This window comes from Miniopterus natalensis, chromosome 2 (assembly GCF_054644295.1).
Source record: "Miniopterus natalensis isolate mMinNat1 chromosome 2, mMinNat1.hap1, whole genome shotgun sequence".
In the NCBI taxonomy this organism is placed as follows: Eukaryota; Metazoa; Chordata; class Mammalia; order Chiroptera; family Miniopteridae; genus Miniopterus; species Miniopterus natalensis.
In genome coordinates this window covers 26,373,053-26,391,570 of record NC_142082.1, presented here as the reverse complement: position 1 = coordinate 26,391,570, position 18,518 = coordinate 26,373,053, and the positions used below count along the sequence as shown (strand labels likewise).

The window sequence follows — 18,518 nt, the reverse complement described above, 5'->3', positions numbered from 1 at the left end:
GAAAACCCATCCTGAATAATCAACTGAAGACTGGCTGGAGAGCATCCTCATAACCAAGGACGTAAAGCTGAGATGGCATAGAGACTTGTAGGTATTGAGGAGATGCAAGAGGGCTGGCTGGGCTCCCACAGGCAGCTGCTGAAGGTCCAGAAGGATATCTCAGTTGTGGGACTTCCCATTGAGAACTCTGGGATCTAAGCCCCAAGCTGGGCTACCCAGCCCAGAGCACCAGACTGAGAAAGGTGCCCACATAACATCTTGCTGTGAGAACCAGTGGGGTTTCTGTCTGCCAGGGAGAGGCAGTTGGAAATGTAGGCATCCTCTTAAAGGGCCGACGCACAAAGTTTCATGTGTAGCCACTCACCTTGGGCTTCGGTGGAGGGAGGGTGGAGTGGACTAGAGCTGTGTGAAGAGAGTCTGGGATTGCTGGCTAGAGAGAGTAGAGTTCAGAGGGCAGCCATCTAGATTCCTGTGTTGAGACATTCTCCTATTCAGCAGAGGACAGTTTTCTTAGGCAGACATTTACCATCCAAACAACAACTTCTCCACCCACGCTGTGGAGTTTCTACAGCCTGAGGCTCATTAAGAGACTGAATAACATTCAGACTCTGGGTGCTTTGAATCTTTAGCTGATCTGCTTCTGGACCTGGGCCTTGGAGAAACAGACCTTGGTGCACATCTTGGTCCCTCCCAAATGCACCTAGCCCCAGCAGAGGAAGCCACAAGCTGTGAAGTGTGCAAAGCTTCAAACAGGGTACTCAAGGCCAGTCACAATAAGCATCTGGCATTGGCCTGCACCAGAGACCATTCAAAAGGATGGGAGTCCTAGCAGGTCTACATAATACATAGAAACAAATCCAAACGGACAGCCAAAATGGGGAGACAAAAAAACAAGCCCCAAATGAAAGAACAAAAGAATTCTCCAGGAGAGCTAAATGAAATGGAGATAAACAATCTATCAGGTATAGAGCTCAGAATACTAATCATAAGGATGCTCAACAGCATGAGAAAAGAAATGGAAACTATGAAATTAAGAATGATAGAGTAGATATAAATCAACATTGGACGGAATAAACAGCAGATTAGGGGAAGCTGAGGATCAGATCAGCAAATTAGAAAACAGGCTAAAAAAAGTCACTCAATCAGAGAACCAAAAAGAAAAAACAATTAAAAAACAGGAGGACAGTTTAAGGGAGCTGTCTATGGGACAACATGAAATGTAACAATATTCTCATCATAGTTGTGCCAGAAGATGTAGAAAGTAAGCAAGAGTTAGAGAACTTGTTTGAAGAAATAATGGCAGGAAACTTCCCTAACCTGGTCAAGGAAAAAGTCACACAAGTTCAGGAGGCACAGAGAGTCCCAAGCAAGAAGAACCCAAAGAGGCCCATGCCAAGACACATCATAATTAAAATGCCGAAATCTCAAGACAAAGAGAGAATCTCAAAGGCAGCAAGAGAAAACCAATCTGTTGCCTACAAAGGAGCTCCCATAAGGCTGTCAGATGATTTCTCATCAGAAACTCTACAGGCCAGAAGAGAATAGCATAAAAATATTCAACATAATGAAAAGCAAGGATCTGAAACCAAGACTACTCAATCTAGCAAGGCTATCACTCAAAATAGATGGTGAAATAAAGAGCTTAACAAACAAACAAAAAGGCTAAAGGAGTTTATCACCACCAAACCAGCACTGCAAGAAATGTTAAAGGGACTGCTGAAAGAAGAAGTTGAAATAGAATGAGAAACATAGGCATAAAGAAATAAAATGGCAATAGATAAGTACCTATCAATAATAACCTTAAATATAAATGGGTTAAATGCTCCAATAAAAATGTGTAGGGTAGCTGAATGGACAAGAAAAAAAGAACCAAATATATGCTGTCTACAAGAGACCCACCTCAGAATAAAAGACTCACACAGGCTGGAAAAAAAAAAATCTTCTAGAGGACTTTAAGAGACAGATCAACAGCAATACAATCATAGCAGAGGACTTTAGCACCCCACTGACTTTACTGGATAGACCTTTCAGACAAAAAATCAACAAGGAAACAGTGATTCTAAATGACACACTAGATCAGATGGATTTAATTGACATTTACAGAACATTTCACCTCAAAGCTGCAGAATATACAATCTCTGCAATGCACATGGGACACCCTCAAAGACAGACCACATGTTAGGACACAAAACAAGTCTCTACAAGTTCAAGAAGACTAAAACCATATCAAGCATCTTCTCAGACATTTACACCATGGAATGCTAGGCAGCTGTAAAAAAGGATCCCTTACCCTTTGAGACAGCACAGTGAGACCTGGAGAATATTATGCTAAGCGAAACAAGGCAGTCAGGGAAAGACAAGTCATTTTACTCATATGTGGAATCTAATGGACAAAATAAAGTGATGAACAAAATAAATCGAGAGACACAGAACCATGGAACAGACTGAGGAATCTCAGAGGGAAGGTGGGGGTGGGTGGGGAGTGATTAACCTAAGAACTTATATGCATATATGCATAACTCATGGACACAGACAATAGTGTGGTGAAGGCCTGAGGGCAGGGTGGAGGGGATCAATGTGGGGGGAAAGGGGACATTTTTAATACTTTCAACAATAAAATTAAAACATTTTTAAAAAGAAATACAAATTAAAACCACAACATATCATCATATAGCAGCAGATTTGGCAAAACCTTTACAGTCTGGTAATGTCAAGTATTCCAGGATACTAGGCAAGAAAAACTTTCAAACACTAGGGGTGGGAATATAATCTGGCACGTTTTGTCAAGGAGTTCGGCACTACATAGTAAAGTTGAAGCTTTCCTATGTATGACTAGTAATTCCACTTCTGCTATTTACTCTAGAAAACTCTTGCATATGAGCTCAAGAAAACATGTTCAAGAATGTTCACAGCAGCATTGTTTGTAATAACTAAAAAATTGCAAATAACCCAAACATCCATTATCAACAGAATGGCAGAGTAAATTGTGGTATGATCAAAACATGGAATACAGGCATACCTCAGAGATACTGCGGGTTCAGTTCCAGATCACCGCAACAAAGCAAATAGTCCAATAAAGCAAGTCACGTGAATTTTTTGGTTTCCCAGTGCATGTAAAATTTATGTTTACACTATACTGTAATCTATTAAGTGTGCAATGGCCTCATGTCTAATAATATGCAAACCTTAATTTAAATATACTTTACTAAAAAATGCCAACCAACATCTGAGCCTTTGGCAAGTCAGAATCTTTTCAATGGTAGGGGTCTTACCTCCAATTTGTGAAAAATGCAGTGTCTGCGAAGTGTAATAAAGCAAAGCACAATAAAGGAGGTGTGCCTGTAGCATACAGCAATGAGTGAACTAGTTACAACTGGAGCTATCAATTAGTTATTAACATGACACTTAAATTATAGGTATCAACATGATCCCCATGTAAAATGTTGAAATAAATATTTCACTAACGATCTATTGTTAGGAGTACATACACAAGTGGTAAAATTATTTTTAAAAATCAAGAGAGCGACACCACAAAAGTCAGGTGACTTACCTGCACAGAGAGAACAGGAAATAAAACCAGGAAGTCAAAGGGGAGCTCCCAGGTTACTAGACATGTTCTACATTTTAAACTAGCAAGTAGGAGCATGGATGACTTCTGGCTTTATAATTAATCCTTAAACTCTACATGTCTTAAATACATGCAACTAATTATGTAGAAAAATATCTGCGTAATCAAAAGCTGCATTTATTTACTTACTTATTATCAAGGATGAATTTTTTAAAAAATGTTTTTATTGATTTTTAGAGAGAGAAAGGGAGAGGGATAGAGATAGAAACATCGATGAGAGAGAAGCATCATCAATTTGCTGCCTCTTGTGCGCCCCCTACTGGGGATCAAGCCAGCTACCCGGGCAGGTACCATCACCGGAAATCAAACTGTGACATCTCGGTTCCTTCAACCACTGAGCACACTGGTGGGGCAAGGATGCTTTTCTTTAATCACAATATAGCCCTAACAAATGCTCCTTTGAATATCATGCCTGTTTATACCTGGCGAAGTCACTTCATTTTTTTTTTCTCTTAGCAATAATTTTTTTATCTTTATTGTTGAAAGTATTACAGATGTCCTTCTTTTTTGTCCCACTGACCCCCTCTGCCCCGGCCCCCAACTGATCAACCAGCACTCCAATGAAATAGCTCTTGTCAAAACCTTCTTTCCAAATGCAATGATCAATTCTCTTATTATAACTGAACTCTGCCTTTCAGCAGCATTCAAAAGTGTTAACCATTGATTCCTTGCAACACTGTTCTCGTGGCCTCCTGTGACACTCCAACACTCCTGCTCAGCCTCCAGGTGATGGGAGAACTTCAGCCTGGTCCTGAATCCTCCTCTCTCTTTCTTCCCCGGCAATCACCTTGAACCCCATGCCTTCAAATGCTACCTATACGTTGACAGTTCCCAAATGAGTATCTCCAGCCCTGGCCTCTCCCCTGAATCCTAGACTCAGGGAGGTGTTCGTCTTGCTCACCTCTGGCCAGCCAGCCACCCTCAGTTCTACAGAGCTCTTCCAGAAGGACGGGGATAAGAGGCTTGTCACCACTACTTGTAGCTACAGCCACAAGCAGCCTGTGTTCACCACGGCCACAAGCCCAGTCCACAGCTTCAGCTGTCCACACAACCTATAGGTGAAACAGTTTCTGGTAACACTTGTCCTTTTACATAGACTTTGTGCCTCATGACTCAATTGGAGGGTGACCATGGTTATTTGATGGAAGTGCTCCTAATAAGTGGCATTTTCAAGTTGGCTGTACCCTTCTGTCTATATGTTAAAGTCTGCAGGACACAATCTCCATGGGAATAGGGAAATCACAATGCCAGAAATTCTGCTGGTGACATGCACACAAGGAGGAAAGGTAGGCCCACTCCCCTCCCGTCACGCCTAATAACACAACTGGACATGAGGGAGGCAAATCCTTTCCACCTGCGGATAACTGTGCCTTCAGCCATGGTAACTGAACTCCCTGGGCATGAGGCATCACAGAAAAGCTAGGCTAAAGCCTACTTGACTGCCCAGGACAAGAACTTCACTCCACCACAACCTAAGAGCGCCATTTGTTAAGAACCTATTATGAGCCAGGCCCTATGCATACATTAGCTCTAATCTTTACAACTCTGAAAGGTTAGAATGATCACCATCCTCTGGATGAAGTGACCCACCCAGGGCCATGTCAGAGATATCTCCAGAGCCAATTCACCCCCTGTGGCAGGTTTTCCCATCTCAACCACCAGTGTGGGGCCCCCCACTCATCAAACCCTTTGCTGATCCTGGTGGATAGGAACCTGCTCTGTGACAGGTCTGCTTGTCCGTTAGTGACTTCTCCAGTGGGTCTAAAATAAGTTCTTCCACGGTTTCATCTAACCACCATCCCTGGACTGCCCTGACCCTCTGTGGTCCACACCTCCATCTACCAGACCCACAGTTCTGCTCTGAGTGAGACCTGCATCCTGGCCCTGCCAGGACCATCCTGGCTCCATGCAGGGGGCCCCTTCTCAGAAGCTCCTTCATAGCCCACAAATCTGGCCTAATCACTTGATGGCTCCAAAGTTCAGATGGAGTTTTATTCCCCAAAGTAGAATTTTCTAGAGTGGTTTCTACTGAGGATTAATCTCTGGAGAAATCTTCAAATAAAATACAAGCAGGCTCCAGGGTCAAAACACTGGGAAATTTCCCTTGCAAATCGCAGTACACCATCATTTCTGGGAAGCTTTGCATAAAGAAACCTGCTTCAAATTTCTGATTTTGTGAATTTTTATACTAAAATAAAATTTATATCCTAAGAAGTTTTGACCTTCACCCTAGATTCATTCTGCACTGCCAGGACTCCACAGGAATCAGATGTGTATATACAGTGATCCCTAGGTATCTTGGGAGATTGGTTCCAGAACCCCGCACCCACACTCAAATCCAAGGATGCGCAAATCACTTTTATAAAATGGCAAAGTATTTGCATATAACCTACGCATATCCTCTGTACACTTTAAATCATCTCTAGATTACTTATAACACATAATATAAGTGTTATGTAATTATACTGTATTATTTAGGGAATGACAAGGGAAAAAGTCTGTATGTGTTCAGTACAGACACAACCACATGGGCCTAAGTGCACATCAACCTAACTTTTTTTAACTTTCGATATTTTTGATCTGTGGTTTGTTGAATCTGCAGATCTCATGGATATGAAAGACCACCTGTATGATGTGAGCACTGATCGGGTGGTATTCCCTTTGGCTCTACCCTGAAAGTTACACATGGTCTGATTTCTTGGTTTCATTGATTAAATAATTCATATACTGAAACACATTAAATCCAATTCTGTCAACTCCTGTCCCCCAAACCTGGCAAGTGGGCTGTGTCTCCATAGACTACTCAAGAGAGAACCAATACATGTGAAAGATAATTGCTTTTAATTTCCTAAGTTTTCACTTAAGCAACATAATAAAGGCAGATATATGTGACTTGATATGACATTTTACAAAAACATTTCCCTCCAACATCTGGTCAGCGGTATATAAATATTTACAATGAAAAAATAGGCAAGGAAAAAGGAAATCTTCATTATTCAAGTCAATTTCTTCCCAATGCTTATTAGAATTTTGAAAATAAAACACTTCATTAACCTTCTAGTCATCCATATTTACACACTGCTTCACTGATGGTTTAAAAAAACTGGTTTTAAGGATGTTTTTGTTCCACATCACTCTTACTTTTTTTTCTACACTACTTTAGCAGTTATGGGAAAGAGTAAATTAAATATAAAAAATGTAAACTTTGAAAAGAAGAAACATGTGTAAATGCACAAAGATATAAAGGTTCTTATAGAGGTTAATATTTTACAACACTAAGAAACAAAATAAAATGCTCTATATATTTTCTTAGTAGGGACATTTTGTTTAGGTTTAATTTGATTATATGAACAAAAATTGCCTCTAAAGAGGATGTTAAAAAAATACCAGTGACATTACCATCTTAACTGATTAATATCCATTGACCTAATTTTCTCTAAAAGAAACTGTGATTTTTTTAAAAAGTGACAAATATAAATTATATCATGGAGAGCTTAAGAAGCCTCAACAAAGTGTGGTTATCTTTTAAATATGAAGACTTTAAAAAATAAATGTGACTAGTGCAAACCAGCCTATTTAATTTAGTGCTATCACAAATATCTCCCACTCCAATGTATAAAAACATGACTTTGATTCTACCAGACGCCATGCCATTGCAACACTGAAGTATTTGTGGGCAGGAGTGGTGGTGCCCGCAGCATGCCAGTTGTCTTGAGGATTTAAATGTGAATGTCATGTCAACGCAATTAACAGCATGTGCAGCTCCCTGAGACGGTAGGAAAGTTCAGGTGTGGGAACTGCGCCGTCCTCTGGTGCCCAGGGACACGCGGAGTCTTGGCTCTCTGGCTTTATAATGCTCATTGAAGTCCAACCTGAAGCTAAGAAACCGGAGACTTTCATCAGAACTGGTCATCAGCAACACCAAAAACTGCTGCACAATCCCCTAAAAGGAAACAGGAAGAGTAAAATATTTGTTTCAGAAAGGAACTGTCCACAAAACATGCCCCACTCCACTTGAATCCCATTTGACGTTATTTTTTCCTTCCAAACACAAACACCCACGATGGTGCTGGGTGATGAGAACTGCTCTGGAACCCTACAATTGACCCACCTAATGGGACGCACATTAGGAAAAGATGCTCATTTTTACAAATACAAATTAGCAACCAATAAATTTTATAGAAAAGAACTGGCCAACAGATTTTTCCATTTTGCCCTAAGTTCTGTAAGAAAATCAAAACAGCGAAGCAACTGATGTTAAAACCTCTCATTATTTTTATCTTAAAAACTCAGTGTTACACATCTCATCTTTCATGAGTCATAAGAGTACTTAATCCCAAAGCCCTGCTGGGAACACAAGCTGGGAACATAAAAAATGGATGCACACTCTAAGCTCTATTTTTAGGGCCCCAACGCCTTTTGCAGTCGCCACCCTAAAGGGTGGGGCAGAGTGCGCCTGTATCACCTCCTTACCAAGGGGGCTCTGTAAAGATAACGACGTATGTCAGAGTTTACTCAGACTATAGGACAAAATGACTGACTGCTTCCATTAGGGTTGAAGGAGCTACTTGGTAAGTATGAACTCCATCCCATCAGGTTCCACAGCCTGTGGCACAGCCGGCAGATATTTATTTATCTGTTCAAGGTAAGTGTTGTTAGTCTCCATACTTTCAGGTTTAGGAGAGTTCTTATCTGCAGATAAAAAGTCACTGAAACACCCCCATATTTGTTAAACCTTCCCAACTAACGGCTGCCACTTTCCCTCTCCTTGCCTGTGGAGGCTCATATATATCATACAAAATAATTTTATATTTGAGCAAGCATACAGGTGCATGTGTGTGGATATCACTTTGTCTTTCCAAGTGACAGACTTACAAGAAAGTTCCTAAGGAATTATATTGTTAAAAATATAAATGTCTAATCACTACGCTGTACACCTGAAACTAACATAATATTGTATGTCATCTGTAATTGAAAAATAAAAATTATTTAAAACTGTATAGATAGTGACTTCCTGAGTGATGAAATATGATGATGTGTGAAGCTCACTACAAGGAAATCTGAGGAATATTTCTTTCTACAGGTTTGAGGCTCTGGCGGTTATTCATAGGGCTGTTAATGGCCTAACATTTCAGACCTATACAAAGAGAAAGAAAAGGACTTTTTTTCTGTTAAGGAAGTCTTGTAATGATTTGCAGAGAAGATTAAGAGTGTAATAGGGATAAAATAGGATTATACTGATTAAGATTACATTTTTTAAAAATGAACTAACTCTATTAGGAAAATGTGAACCATCACTGTCTCTTTTAGAAATGAGCAGGTGGACACATTTTTAAGTTATATACTATTCCTTTGCAGCTATACAAATATCTTAATTAACAGTATGGAACTAATCATTAGAAATCCATTTTTATAACTATGAAAACATACTATATGTACAACACAGGGCCAAGAAGGCATTTAATTATCAAAGTACCTTCTGCACTGAACATAAACCAGTCTTTTCCACCATTTATGAAACATGTTTTCAACAAAATGCAGTAGTAGGCCCATGTTAGAAGAGTAAGACCACTTGCAAAAGGCACATATTTCCCTCTTAGATATGTACAAGAAAAATATAAAATTAAAACCTGAGTATCCCAGGAAACACACTATATGCCTATGGCACGGTGCGGTGGTGTTTCATTTTAAGTTTTGAACCACGACTATAATAGCACACAAAAACATAATTTTTAAAAGTTTGATTTGTCTAATTAGTTATTAGCAACCAAATGGAAAAATTCTTCATACAAATCTTTTCATCTGTATTTCCAACATGAAAATCACATTGAGAAACAGATGATATTGGAAACCAAACTCACAAAATAAAAATATGGGCTCTGTGGATCAGCTTCCCTCATCAGCACTTCAGACCTGTTCTCCCTGAGCTTAATTAACCCCTGGCTGCCCTGGCAACTCAGCTTCTCACACAAGCAGTTTCTTGCACTTACGATCCTGACATATCTCCCTCTGCACTTCTCCCCAGGGCTCACAAAGAAGTCTGAGCTGCAAAGATGCACGCTGGTCTTCCCAGAGCTGTCCCCACCACTGCCAGCACTAGAACCATCCCAGGCAGTTCTCAGACCTGGCCGCACCACAGAGCACTCAGGTCAGAATCTCTGGGAAGGGTCACGGCCAAGGCTGGGAACCACTGTGGGTGCTACTCACAACTACAGTGACTGAAATAATTATTTTTTAATCATTTTGACAGCCAACTGTCAATTACAGAAAATGAGCAAGGTGATTTGGACAGCATGTTATTCGGAATGTACCTGGTAGAAATGTGTCAATATTCGCAACTGGGAGCACATTTTTGGTATAGATTCTTGAAATTCTTGAATCCTCGTGTTCTCTTCTTCCTCCTCGGCTGCCGTCACTCCCCACTGGCCCTAGAGTCAGAAGTCCCAAATTAAATTAAAATCTGGATGGAAGAAACTGTTAGAGTGGGGCTGAGAAGAAGTGTCAGGAGCAGGGGACATATGCTTTCTATGTCCCTCTGTACTACTAAGAACTTTCATGATAATTTTCCGATTAAATTGCTCTCTAGCTTACTTTTTTTTCCCAATTAATAATGAACTTTGGAAACCAATACATCTGAGTAAACAGAACTCCCTCATTGTTTTAAATAACTATAGCGTTACACTTTATAACATGTAACAATTTAGATAACTAGTCATAAGTCTTTTGCTCTAACAATGCTGCAATAAACAGCCTGTATCCTTCCATCATTTTGCGTGTTTTTAGTGCAGAAGGTATACATAAAAGTGGAGCCAGATAGGCCAAAGACTGGCACCTCTTAAACCTTGCATTAACTCTTGATTTTAACGGGAATGCTTTTTACTGTTTCCCCTAAGCATGATGTATTTTTTTGTACTGGAGGTACAGACATCTACTTTATTTTTAAAAGACTGTTGTTCTCAATCAAAGGTGAATTTGACCAAATACCTTTTCAGTCAGCACGGAAAGAAATTATCAAAGGGTTCTTTTCATCGACTGACATAGTGAATTACATTAACAGATTTCCCAAACTCTGGCACTCCTGAAATAAACCCAGTCTTGGGAAATTATTCTTTTAATATTCTATTAAGTATTTTCCACTAATATTTTATGTAAGGTTTTTTCTATCGATATTTATAATCCAGATTTGATCTTTCTTTTTTTGTTTGGTATCAACTTCATAATGCTTCATAAACAGAACTGGGAGACTTTCCTTTCCTGTGCTAGAACAACTTACAGAGCACTGGAGTCCATCACTGCTGACAGGTCTCACAGGCTTCTCAGTGCTGTCCAACCCTGTACTTTTTAGGTGGCAGAGCTACTCAACAACTTTATACCTTGTTTAGTAGTTGTTCTGTTTAGAGTTTGTTTTCTCTTCTGGGGTCAGTTTTGGAAATCTCTAGAAAATCATTAACTTCCTTCAGGTATGTAGGTTTATTTCCATAGAACTGAGAAAATTGTAGATGGTTTTTTCTCACTTGTTCTACATATTTGTGCTTTCTCCTCCCATTACCTTTAGGTTAGTGAATAGCTTTTTCCCCCACCTCCCCCTGGGCCCCCAGAAAGAGCAAGTTCTTGGATTTTATTCACCTCTTTTTACTGCTTTCTATTTCATTAATTTTTGCTCTGGCCACTACTAAATATTTCCTCTGGCCTTCTTTAGGTTTGTTTTACTGCTGCTTTTCTAATGTCTATAGTGGGTGTTTAGTTTACTTACTGTTATTCTATTAATATAAGCATTGAGGATTATGGATTTTCATAATGATGTCCTACTTATTTAGGTGCACTTGAGCTTTCATGGTCTAAGAGGAGCTGATGACACTTCTAACATGCATATGCTCTGATCCATTTCTTTTGGTATCTCCTACTTTGTGTTTCAATCTTCATTGTGACTTGCACCTTTTGTCATCACAAGGTATCCTTGGTCCTGTTTATTGGTTTGTACCCCAAAGTGCTACCTGCTTTCCTTCAAATAATTTAACTTGCTTAGGACACCTTGCATGTTCTTTTCATTCTTTCTATGGTCACTCTGTCCTGAGTAGCTCTTCTAGATCAGAACTTCCCAACTAGCAGGTCTGCCCAATGAGCCCTTCAGTCCTCTAACAAGCCACCCTCAGCAACGGGCAATCTAGCCCACTCACACAGAGGGCCCAGCCAAACAATGCCTATTACTGACAGCCCTTTTCTTTTACTCGGTGGGTTTAACCTACCACCTTTATTGATAGGATGGATATGCCTAGTCTTAGTATTGTTGTCATAGTTATAATATGCTTTCTGGTTTACCTGAAGGTGGAAATATTTTATTATATGGTCTGTGTTTCTTCTGATAACCTGAAAGATTTATATTTTTGTTCTAATGGTTACCTTTATTACTAACTATACCTTCATAAAACTCATATTATGGGGTGGGCAAAAGTAGGTTTACAGTTGTATGTGAAACACAGTTTATCCTTATATTATTATTTATTACTTATTGTATTATTTTCCATATGAACAACTGTAAACATACTTTGCCCGCCCCTGTAGCTATGAGGAATGATGCTTGAGGTATCTGAGAATGCATTCCTGCTGAGTATACACTAAGAGTGAACATGCTGGGTCAGAGTGTTCCTAAACTTAGCTTTAGTCAACTGCCAAATAGTATTCCAAAGTGGCTACACAAACTCACTTCTACCAGCAAGATCTGGCAGTTCTCACTTTTCATATCCTCACCAACACTTGCTGTTGTCTATTTAATCTTTACTTACCTGATGTTAATGAGAGTGAGTACCTTTTTATAAACTTAAGGCCTATTTCCAACAGGGTTATCTTATTGATTTACATAAGCTCTTTATACAGCTGGATAAGCTGTCACTTATGTGTATATAGATATCTCCTCCCATTCCATAAGGCTTGTTTTTTCATGTTAAGGGGTCTCTGATAAACAGACATTACTAATTGCAGCATAATGATTAATCTTGCATTTCTTTTATAGTTATTCTTTACATTACCTTCTGAAAGCGTTAGCATTTTACCTTTCATGTTCAGACTTACAACCCAACTCACAGTAGTTTTGTGTGGGCAAGGTAGGATCAAGACATTTACCTAACACCACTTATTGATTATGCACTCCCCACTGTTCCCAGGGCCACCGCTGTCAGGAAGTCATGGTCCTTAATAGTGTGGGGCTGTTTCTGAACGTTACTCTGCTCCAATGATTTGTCCTTTCTTGAGCCCAAACCATTAATTACTGCAATTTTATTTTAAGTCTTGAGTATATATGTATACTCAATTACAAATGTATATCCTCTAATTTTGTTCTTGTTCAATATTATCTTTACTATGTTAGGCCCTATGTATTTCCACATAAGTTTTAGAATTAGCTTATCATTTTCTACCAAAATAAAAAAAAGCTGGGATTAGAAGTAGGATTGCACTAAATCTACAATATATATTAGTTCTCTAATTCATGAACTTGATACATTCACATATTTATTTAGAGTCCCCATAAAATCACTCAGTGACACAGTGGTCAGTAAGCTATTTTTGTAAAGGGCCAGAGAGCAAATATTTTAGGGTTTAGGGGCCACATGGCTTTTGTTGCACTCAATCCTACTGCTACAGCACAAAAACAACTACAGGCAATATGTAAATGAGTAGGCCCAACTATCCCAATAAAACCATCTAAACAGATGAAAGACCAAATTTGGCTGCAAACCTTAGGTTGCCAAATCCTGTTTTATAGTTTTCTGTAGGGAGGTCTTGCATATATTTTATTACATTTTAATGTTCATTTAATGGTATCTCTTTTAAAATTTCATTTTGTTTGCTGCTGATAGGAAGAAATACAATCGATTTTTGCAGTCAAATGCTCTTGGGTTTTGCATATTGACCTTGTTCCTGCTACCTTGATAAGTTGACCTATTAATTCTAGTAATTTATCTAACGATTACTTTGTATTTTCTATATCCACAACCATGACTTTTGCCCTCCCCCCCCCCAAAAAAAAAAAAAGCTTTTCCTTATTTCATTTTGCATAACACTGGCTGAACCACCAGTGCGATGCTAAATAAAGTGATGACGGCACTGTGTCTCATTCCTACACCATTAAGTATGCTTTGCTATAGATTTTTCAGACAAACCTTTTATCAGATTTTACTTGGTATTAAATAATGTTCTCCATCTATTCAAATGATTATAATTTTTCTTTAGTTTGTAAATGTGGTGAATTACAATATTTTTATTGGAATGATGAAAAAGCTTTGTATTCTTGAATGAACTGAAACTTGTTTGTGCCATCCTATCCTTTGATATATCGCAGCTTGGCGATATTCTGTTTGGGCTTTTACACCCATGCTCGTGACAGAGACAAGTATTGAGCAGAGAGCACCAAAACCAGACTTGTCTAAATGCTTTGTTTTGTAGGTTTGACTTTAGAACCAGGTTAACTATTTTACACAATTAAATTCAATTTTGTTTTATAAATAAAAACTATCCCTAAAAATTAAAAGAAAAAAATAAAAGCAATTAACCTGTGTATTGAGTTTGTGGAATAACCTTATAGAAGTAACTATTTCAAGAGGCATTACAACATGGAATCTGACGTGCACACCTAGTGGACATACTGTTCAGGAACTATACTGGCGCTACATTGTTAGTGGTAGTAACGGGATTCTTGTTCTGAGAGAATTGTGTGTATAGATGTGTTGTGTGTGTTTGGAGATGTGTTGCGTGCGTTTAGGGGGGAGGGCATTAGTGTTGTCAGATAGCATATAACTGAGCATGCTAATGTTAGAAACCAAGATTTCCAATGTATAAGATATAAAAAGAAAATGCTGTAATCCCAAACTTGAATTTAAAACATCATTGTAAATGTAGGAGTTCTGAGGAGAAAAGTGGACTCAGGGAACTCTTTGCCCTGCTGACAGCAGCATGAGGGGGGGAAAAGACAAAATACTGAGAGTGAAGCAGGCAGAACCAACGTCCATCAGACTCAGGACTTACCACACTCCGCACTCAGGGTTCTAAAATCCTGGTATGTCTTCTTGCATAATCTCTTTAAAACTTCAGTGGACCGCACGTCTAAATGACTGCTTCATAAATTATTTTGCCCACTGAATTTAAATAATTTCTCAGGAATGGTTTCAGCTTTTAGATCTCCTACCGTATCCCTAAGCATATCTGAATAAAATACACTGAATAAGCCTGAATTATGTAGAGCTTGTTCCGCTCCAGCTCTGATGGTTAACAGTCTGGAGAGAGAATCACCTACTCCCACACACCTGGCCACCATACTATTATCAGAGTGTAAAAATCCTAAGGACTGATTTTTGTAGATTTACATAGTTTATTAATTCTCCAGAAGGGAAAATTCTCTGGAGCATGTAGGCAGTTTTAAAAATCGCAGCAGTGGCTAGCATTTATTGAATACTTATTAAATGCTAAATAACTGACATATTACCACATGTAAATAAGTAACTCATTCCTATTTTACAAAAAGGAAACTACTTCTTAGAGGAGTCAAGTCACCACAAGGCACAAAGCCCGTAAGTTAGAGTTGGAGCTGAACCTCTGTCTGGCGGTTAGGCATGCCTCTCTGCGTGTGCAAACTCTGATGTTTCATAATTACAGACAACCACTCCTGGCAACACAAACGAAGCAAGTACTTCTGTTTCTAAAATAGCCAAAAGAAACAATTTGTGCTCTAAGTTGTAAATTTTTCAAGCCAAATATGATCTTCTATCACTAACTTTAAGGGAATACTAAAAAATAAAACTAATTAAAATGTATTAACTGAAAAAATTGTCTGTCGCTATCCCAAGAATAAACATCTTGAAAAAGATTATACAAATTATACCAAATACAAGAAATCTTATAAAGAGCCAAACTTGCTCAATAATCTTCATAATTCAAGGTCATGGAGGACATAAAATACTTTAGTGAGGTCACTGAAAATAGCCATATATGCAGAAATTTGGCTCCCATATGTATAAATGTATCCACGAGCTTCAAATACAAAGCAATGCAGAGTCGGGTACCACTCGGAGAGGGTGCCAATACACACATACCAGCATCTCGACACATACTAATGAAAAGTGGCAAGAGATTTGTGATTCTCCTGAAAATTGTTCTTTATTTTTTAAAACATGATGATAGTGATGGTGACTACTCCCTTTAAAACAGTCTCAGCTTTAGGAACATTTCAGCGTGAAACTGTTGTATTTTTTATTATAATGGCAATATGTTCATTATTTAAACTGACAAATCCACTAGTATAAAAACCATACCTCAGCTTCATGCTGTTTCTTTTTCTCTTCAAACTGTAATCGTCTCTGCAATTCTTCCAGGGCAGCTCTGTATATTGCATCTTGAGTATTTTGAAGTTCAATGATTTGATCAAACACAGCTCTAAGTTGGTTTAAAAGTGCCTAAAGAGATAAGACATTTTCTTATGAATACACCACCAACATACTTACTAAGTTTTTCAAATAAAATACTGGTAACTGTAATAAGATACTATAAAACAAGGTACCAACTCACAGTCTCAAAATGCTCTTTAGTTGTTCATTCATTCATTACCCAGCATTTATTGAACACCTACTACACAGCAGCAGTATACCAGGTCCTGGCAAAACCCTGTAATTCTGTATCACCACAGCAAGAGCAGTAAGACATACCCCAAGCTCTCTATGCAAAAAAACCCAATCCTCACAAAAACCTTACAAACTAGAAGTGCTGCCCCAAGTGTCAAAACTAGTAGTAAGTGGTTGAGTCAGGAGTTGGACTATTCCACAGTTTAGAAAGGAAAGAAATGGAAGGTACTTGTTTTTGGTTTGGTTTGGTAACTTACACCAAAAACAAACATCGAAACTATAAGAAATTCCTAATAAAAAAAAAAATTTTTTTTAATTCAGCAAGGTTTTTAAGAAACGGATATATTTTATACCAGGAATGAAAAGGTTGTTCGACCCTGGGGTTGGGGAGGACTCTAAATGTTTTGAAAACACATCCATTCCGCAGCACATTTCTCTAGTTCATTGCTTATGTGCTGCACAGTGTTGTTCAGTATACAGCTACCATATCTTAGTTATTCTTTCTCCTAGGGCAGCACAGAAAGATGGGAACAGAATGAGATCTACAGCACAAAATCATTTATGTAAATAAAAACTATATCCATGCAAAACAGCAAACACAACGACACGGGTGCCAACAGTGAGGAAGGGTTAAAAGGGCAAATCCAACAAACATTATGCTCTTTTATGGACTGATGACAACAATGTGCCACAAGTGACGATAAACTGATAGATTAACTCTACCCCCTGCCATCTCAGATTTTTTTTTTAAATTAACAATTTTAGAAGGAAAAAGATAATGTCAATAGTGCAGGGAGAAAAAACCATGTTTTAAAGTTTAATGCCCACTCATGATTTATATAAAACACCTAAACAAACTAGGACCTTAATTTGACAAAGGTCCTATCAGATGTCTTCGCAAGCTCACTGTCAATGGTGAAACAGTAAAGCAGCTCTTTAATGTGGCAATAAGATAAGGAGTCCCACTGGTGTTCCTAGCAACCTAAGCTAGTACCCTAAGGCAAGAAAAGCAGCAGAAGGCACAACCTGTGGAAAGAAACAAAACTGTTTTTCCTTGACTAAAACAGGATCTAGAAAATAATGGAATAAAAAAATTGATAAAAGATCAAAGATCAAAGTAAAGAATAGCATTCCTATAGACCAGCCAAATTCCACAAATGTAGCAATAATTCAAAAGAAGATTTACAAGATGTTTATGGGAGAAGCATAAAGGAAACCTATAGAACTCGAGAGAACTCCAAGTTCACGGATGGGGAAGATACAATAAAGTTTGGATTAACTCTGCTGTTGAAAACAATTTTAGAGTTAAAGAAGAGATCTGCAATACCATTCCCATCACCATCTTCTGGTGGCTGTGAGCTCTACCTGCTAAAACATTTCCCGTTGTGAAGCAACAGTAATACTTGGGTTCACATTTCATTTACTAACGGTTGAGCTAATGTCTGAAGCTTAAGTAAAACAAAACTGAAATTAGTATTTGCTAAATACTTACAGAAGCTAATTAAAGAGAACTCAGATATTGCGAAATGAACAGTTCATGTTCTTGGTAACTTGCCACAATGGATTTGTGGGAAACAACCACCATGCAGACTTGATTGGGTTGATAGAAGGACCCGACCACGTACCACTGCTCCGCTGGCCGGGCAACTCAGATTCAGACAGTAAACACTGTGCTTACCTTAAAAGTTGTTTGTTCTCTTGGAGGAATCATATTTTATTTTTATTTTTTAAAGGCAAAACAAAATATGAAGATGGTAAAATATTTTGTTTTTAATAATGATTTATTTCCTCTAATTTGTTTCTTTATTGTAGTGAAATAAATATTAATTTTGGAGCAATTAATTAACCTACAAGGTAGTTTATTGCTGTTTGCTTCCAGCTCAGGGTGCAATAGGGGCTTCTGTTAGCAATTTGTTCATACACAGGAACTGCAAAAGTGTGTTCTGTGGTGATGTCAGTTTGCAACAATTTATGGTGTGACTCGGGATTTTTCTCAATAATGCACAAAAATTACAAAAATGTACACAAACACCTACAGCTGTATGTGTATGAAACAGCCTTGTTTTTCTTAATTAGTGATATAAAAATTTACTTAATTTATGTCAATAACAGATCGTTTCAGTATTTTATACAGGGGTGGGCAAAAATAGGTTTACAGTTGTAATACAAATAAATAATACAATAATAAATAATAATACAAGAATAAACTTGTGTGTTCACAAGTGTAAACCTACTTTTGCTCACCACTGTATATTGAGTTTCTTAAAAAACAAAACTCAGCA

The 18,518-nt window shown here is 38.3% G+C and overlaps 1 protein-coding gene across 2 annotated transcripts in view; it reads right to left on the bottom strand.

The window, feature by feature from the left end:
* Window positions 1-6,446: 6,446 nt before the first annotated feature.
* TUBGCP3 (tubulin gamma complex component 3) overlaps window positions 6,447-18,518 on the bottom strand; it is a 75,737-nt gene continuing 63,665 nt past the window's right edge. For both annotated transcript variants that reach the window (XM_087814222.1, XM_087814223.1), the window contains exons 20-22: window positions 15,931-16,071; window positions 9,940-10,056; window positions 6,447-7,571 (exon numbers count right to left, since the gene is read on the bottom strand). In XM_087814222.1, coding sequence (XP_087670348.1) covers window positions 7,413-7,571; window positions 9,940-10,056; window positions 15,931-16,071 — 417 coding nt within the window. In that variant the 3' untranslated portion in view covers window positions 6,447-7,412. The remainder of the gene's footprint in view (window positions 7,572-9,939; window positions 10,057-15,930; window positions 16,072-18,518) is intronic.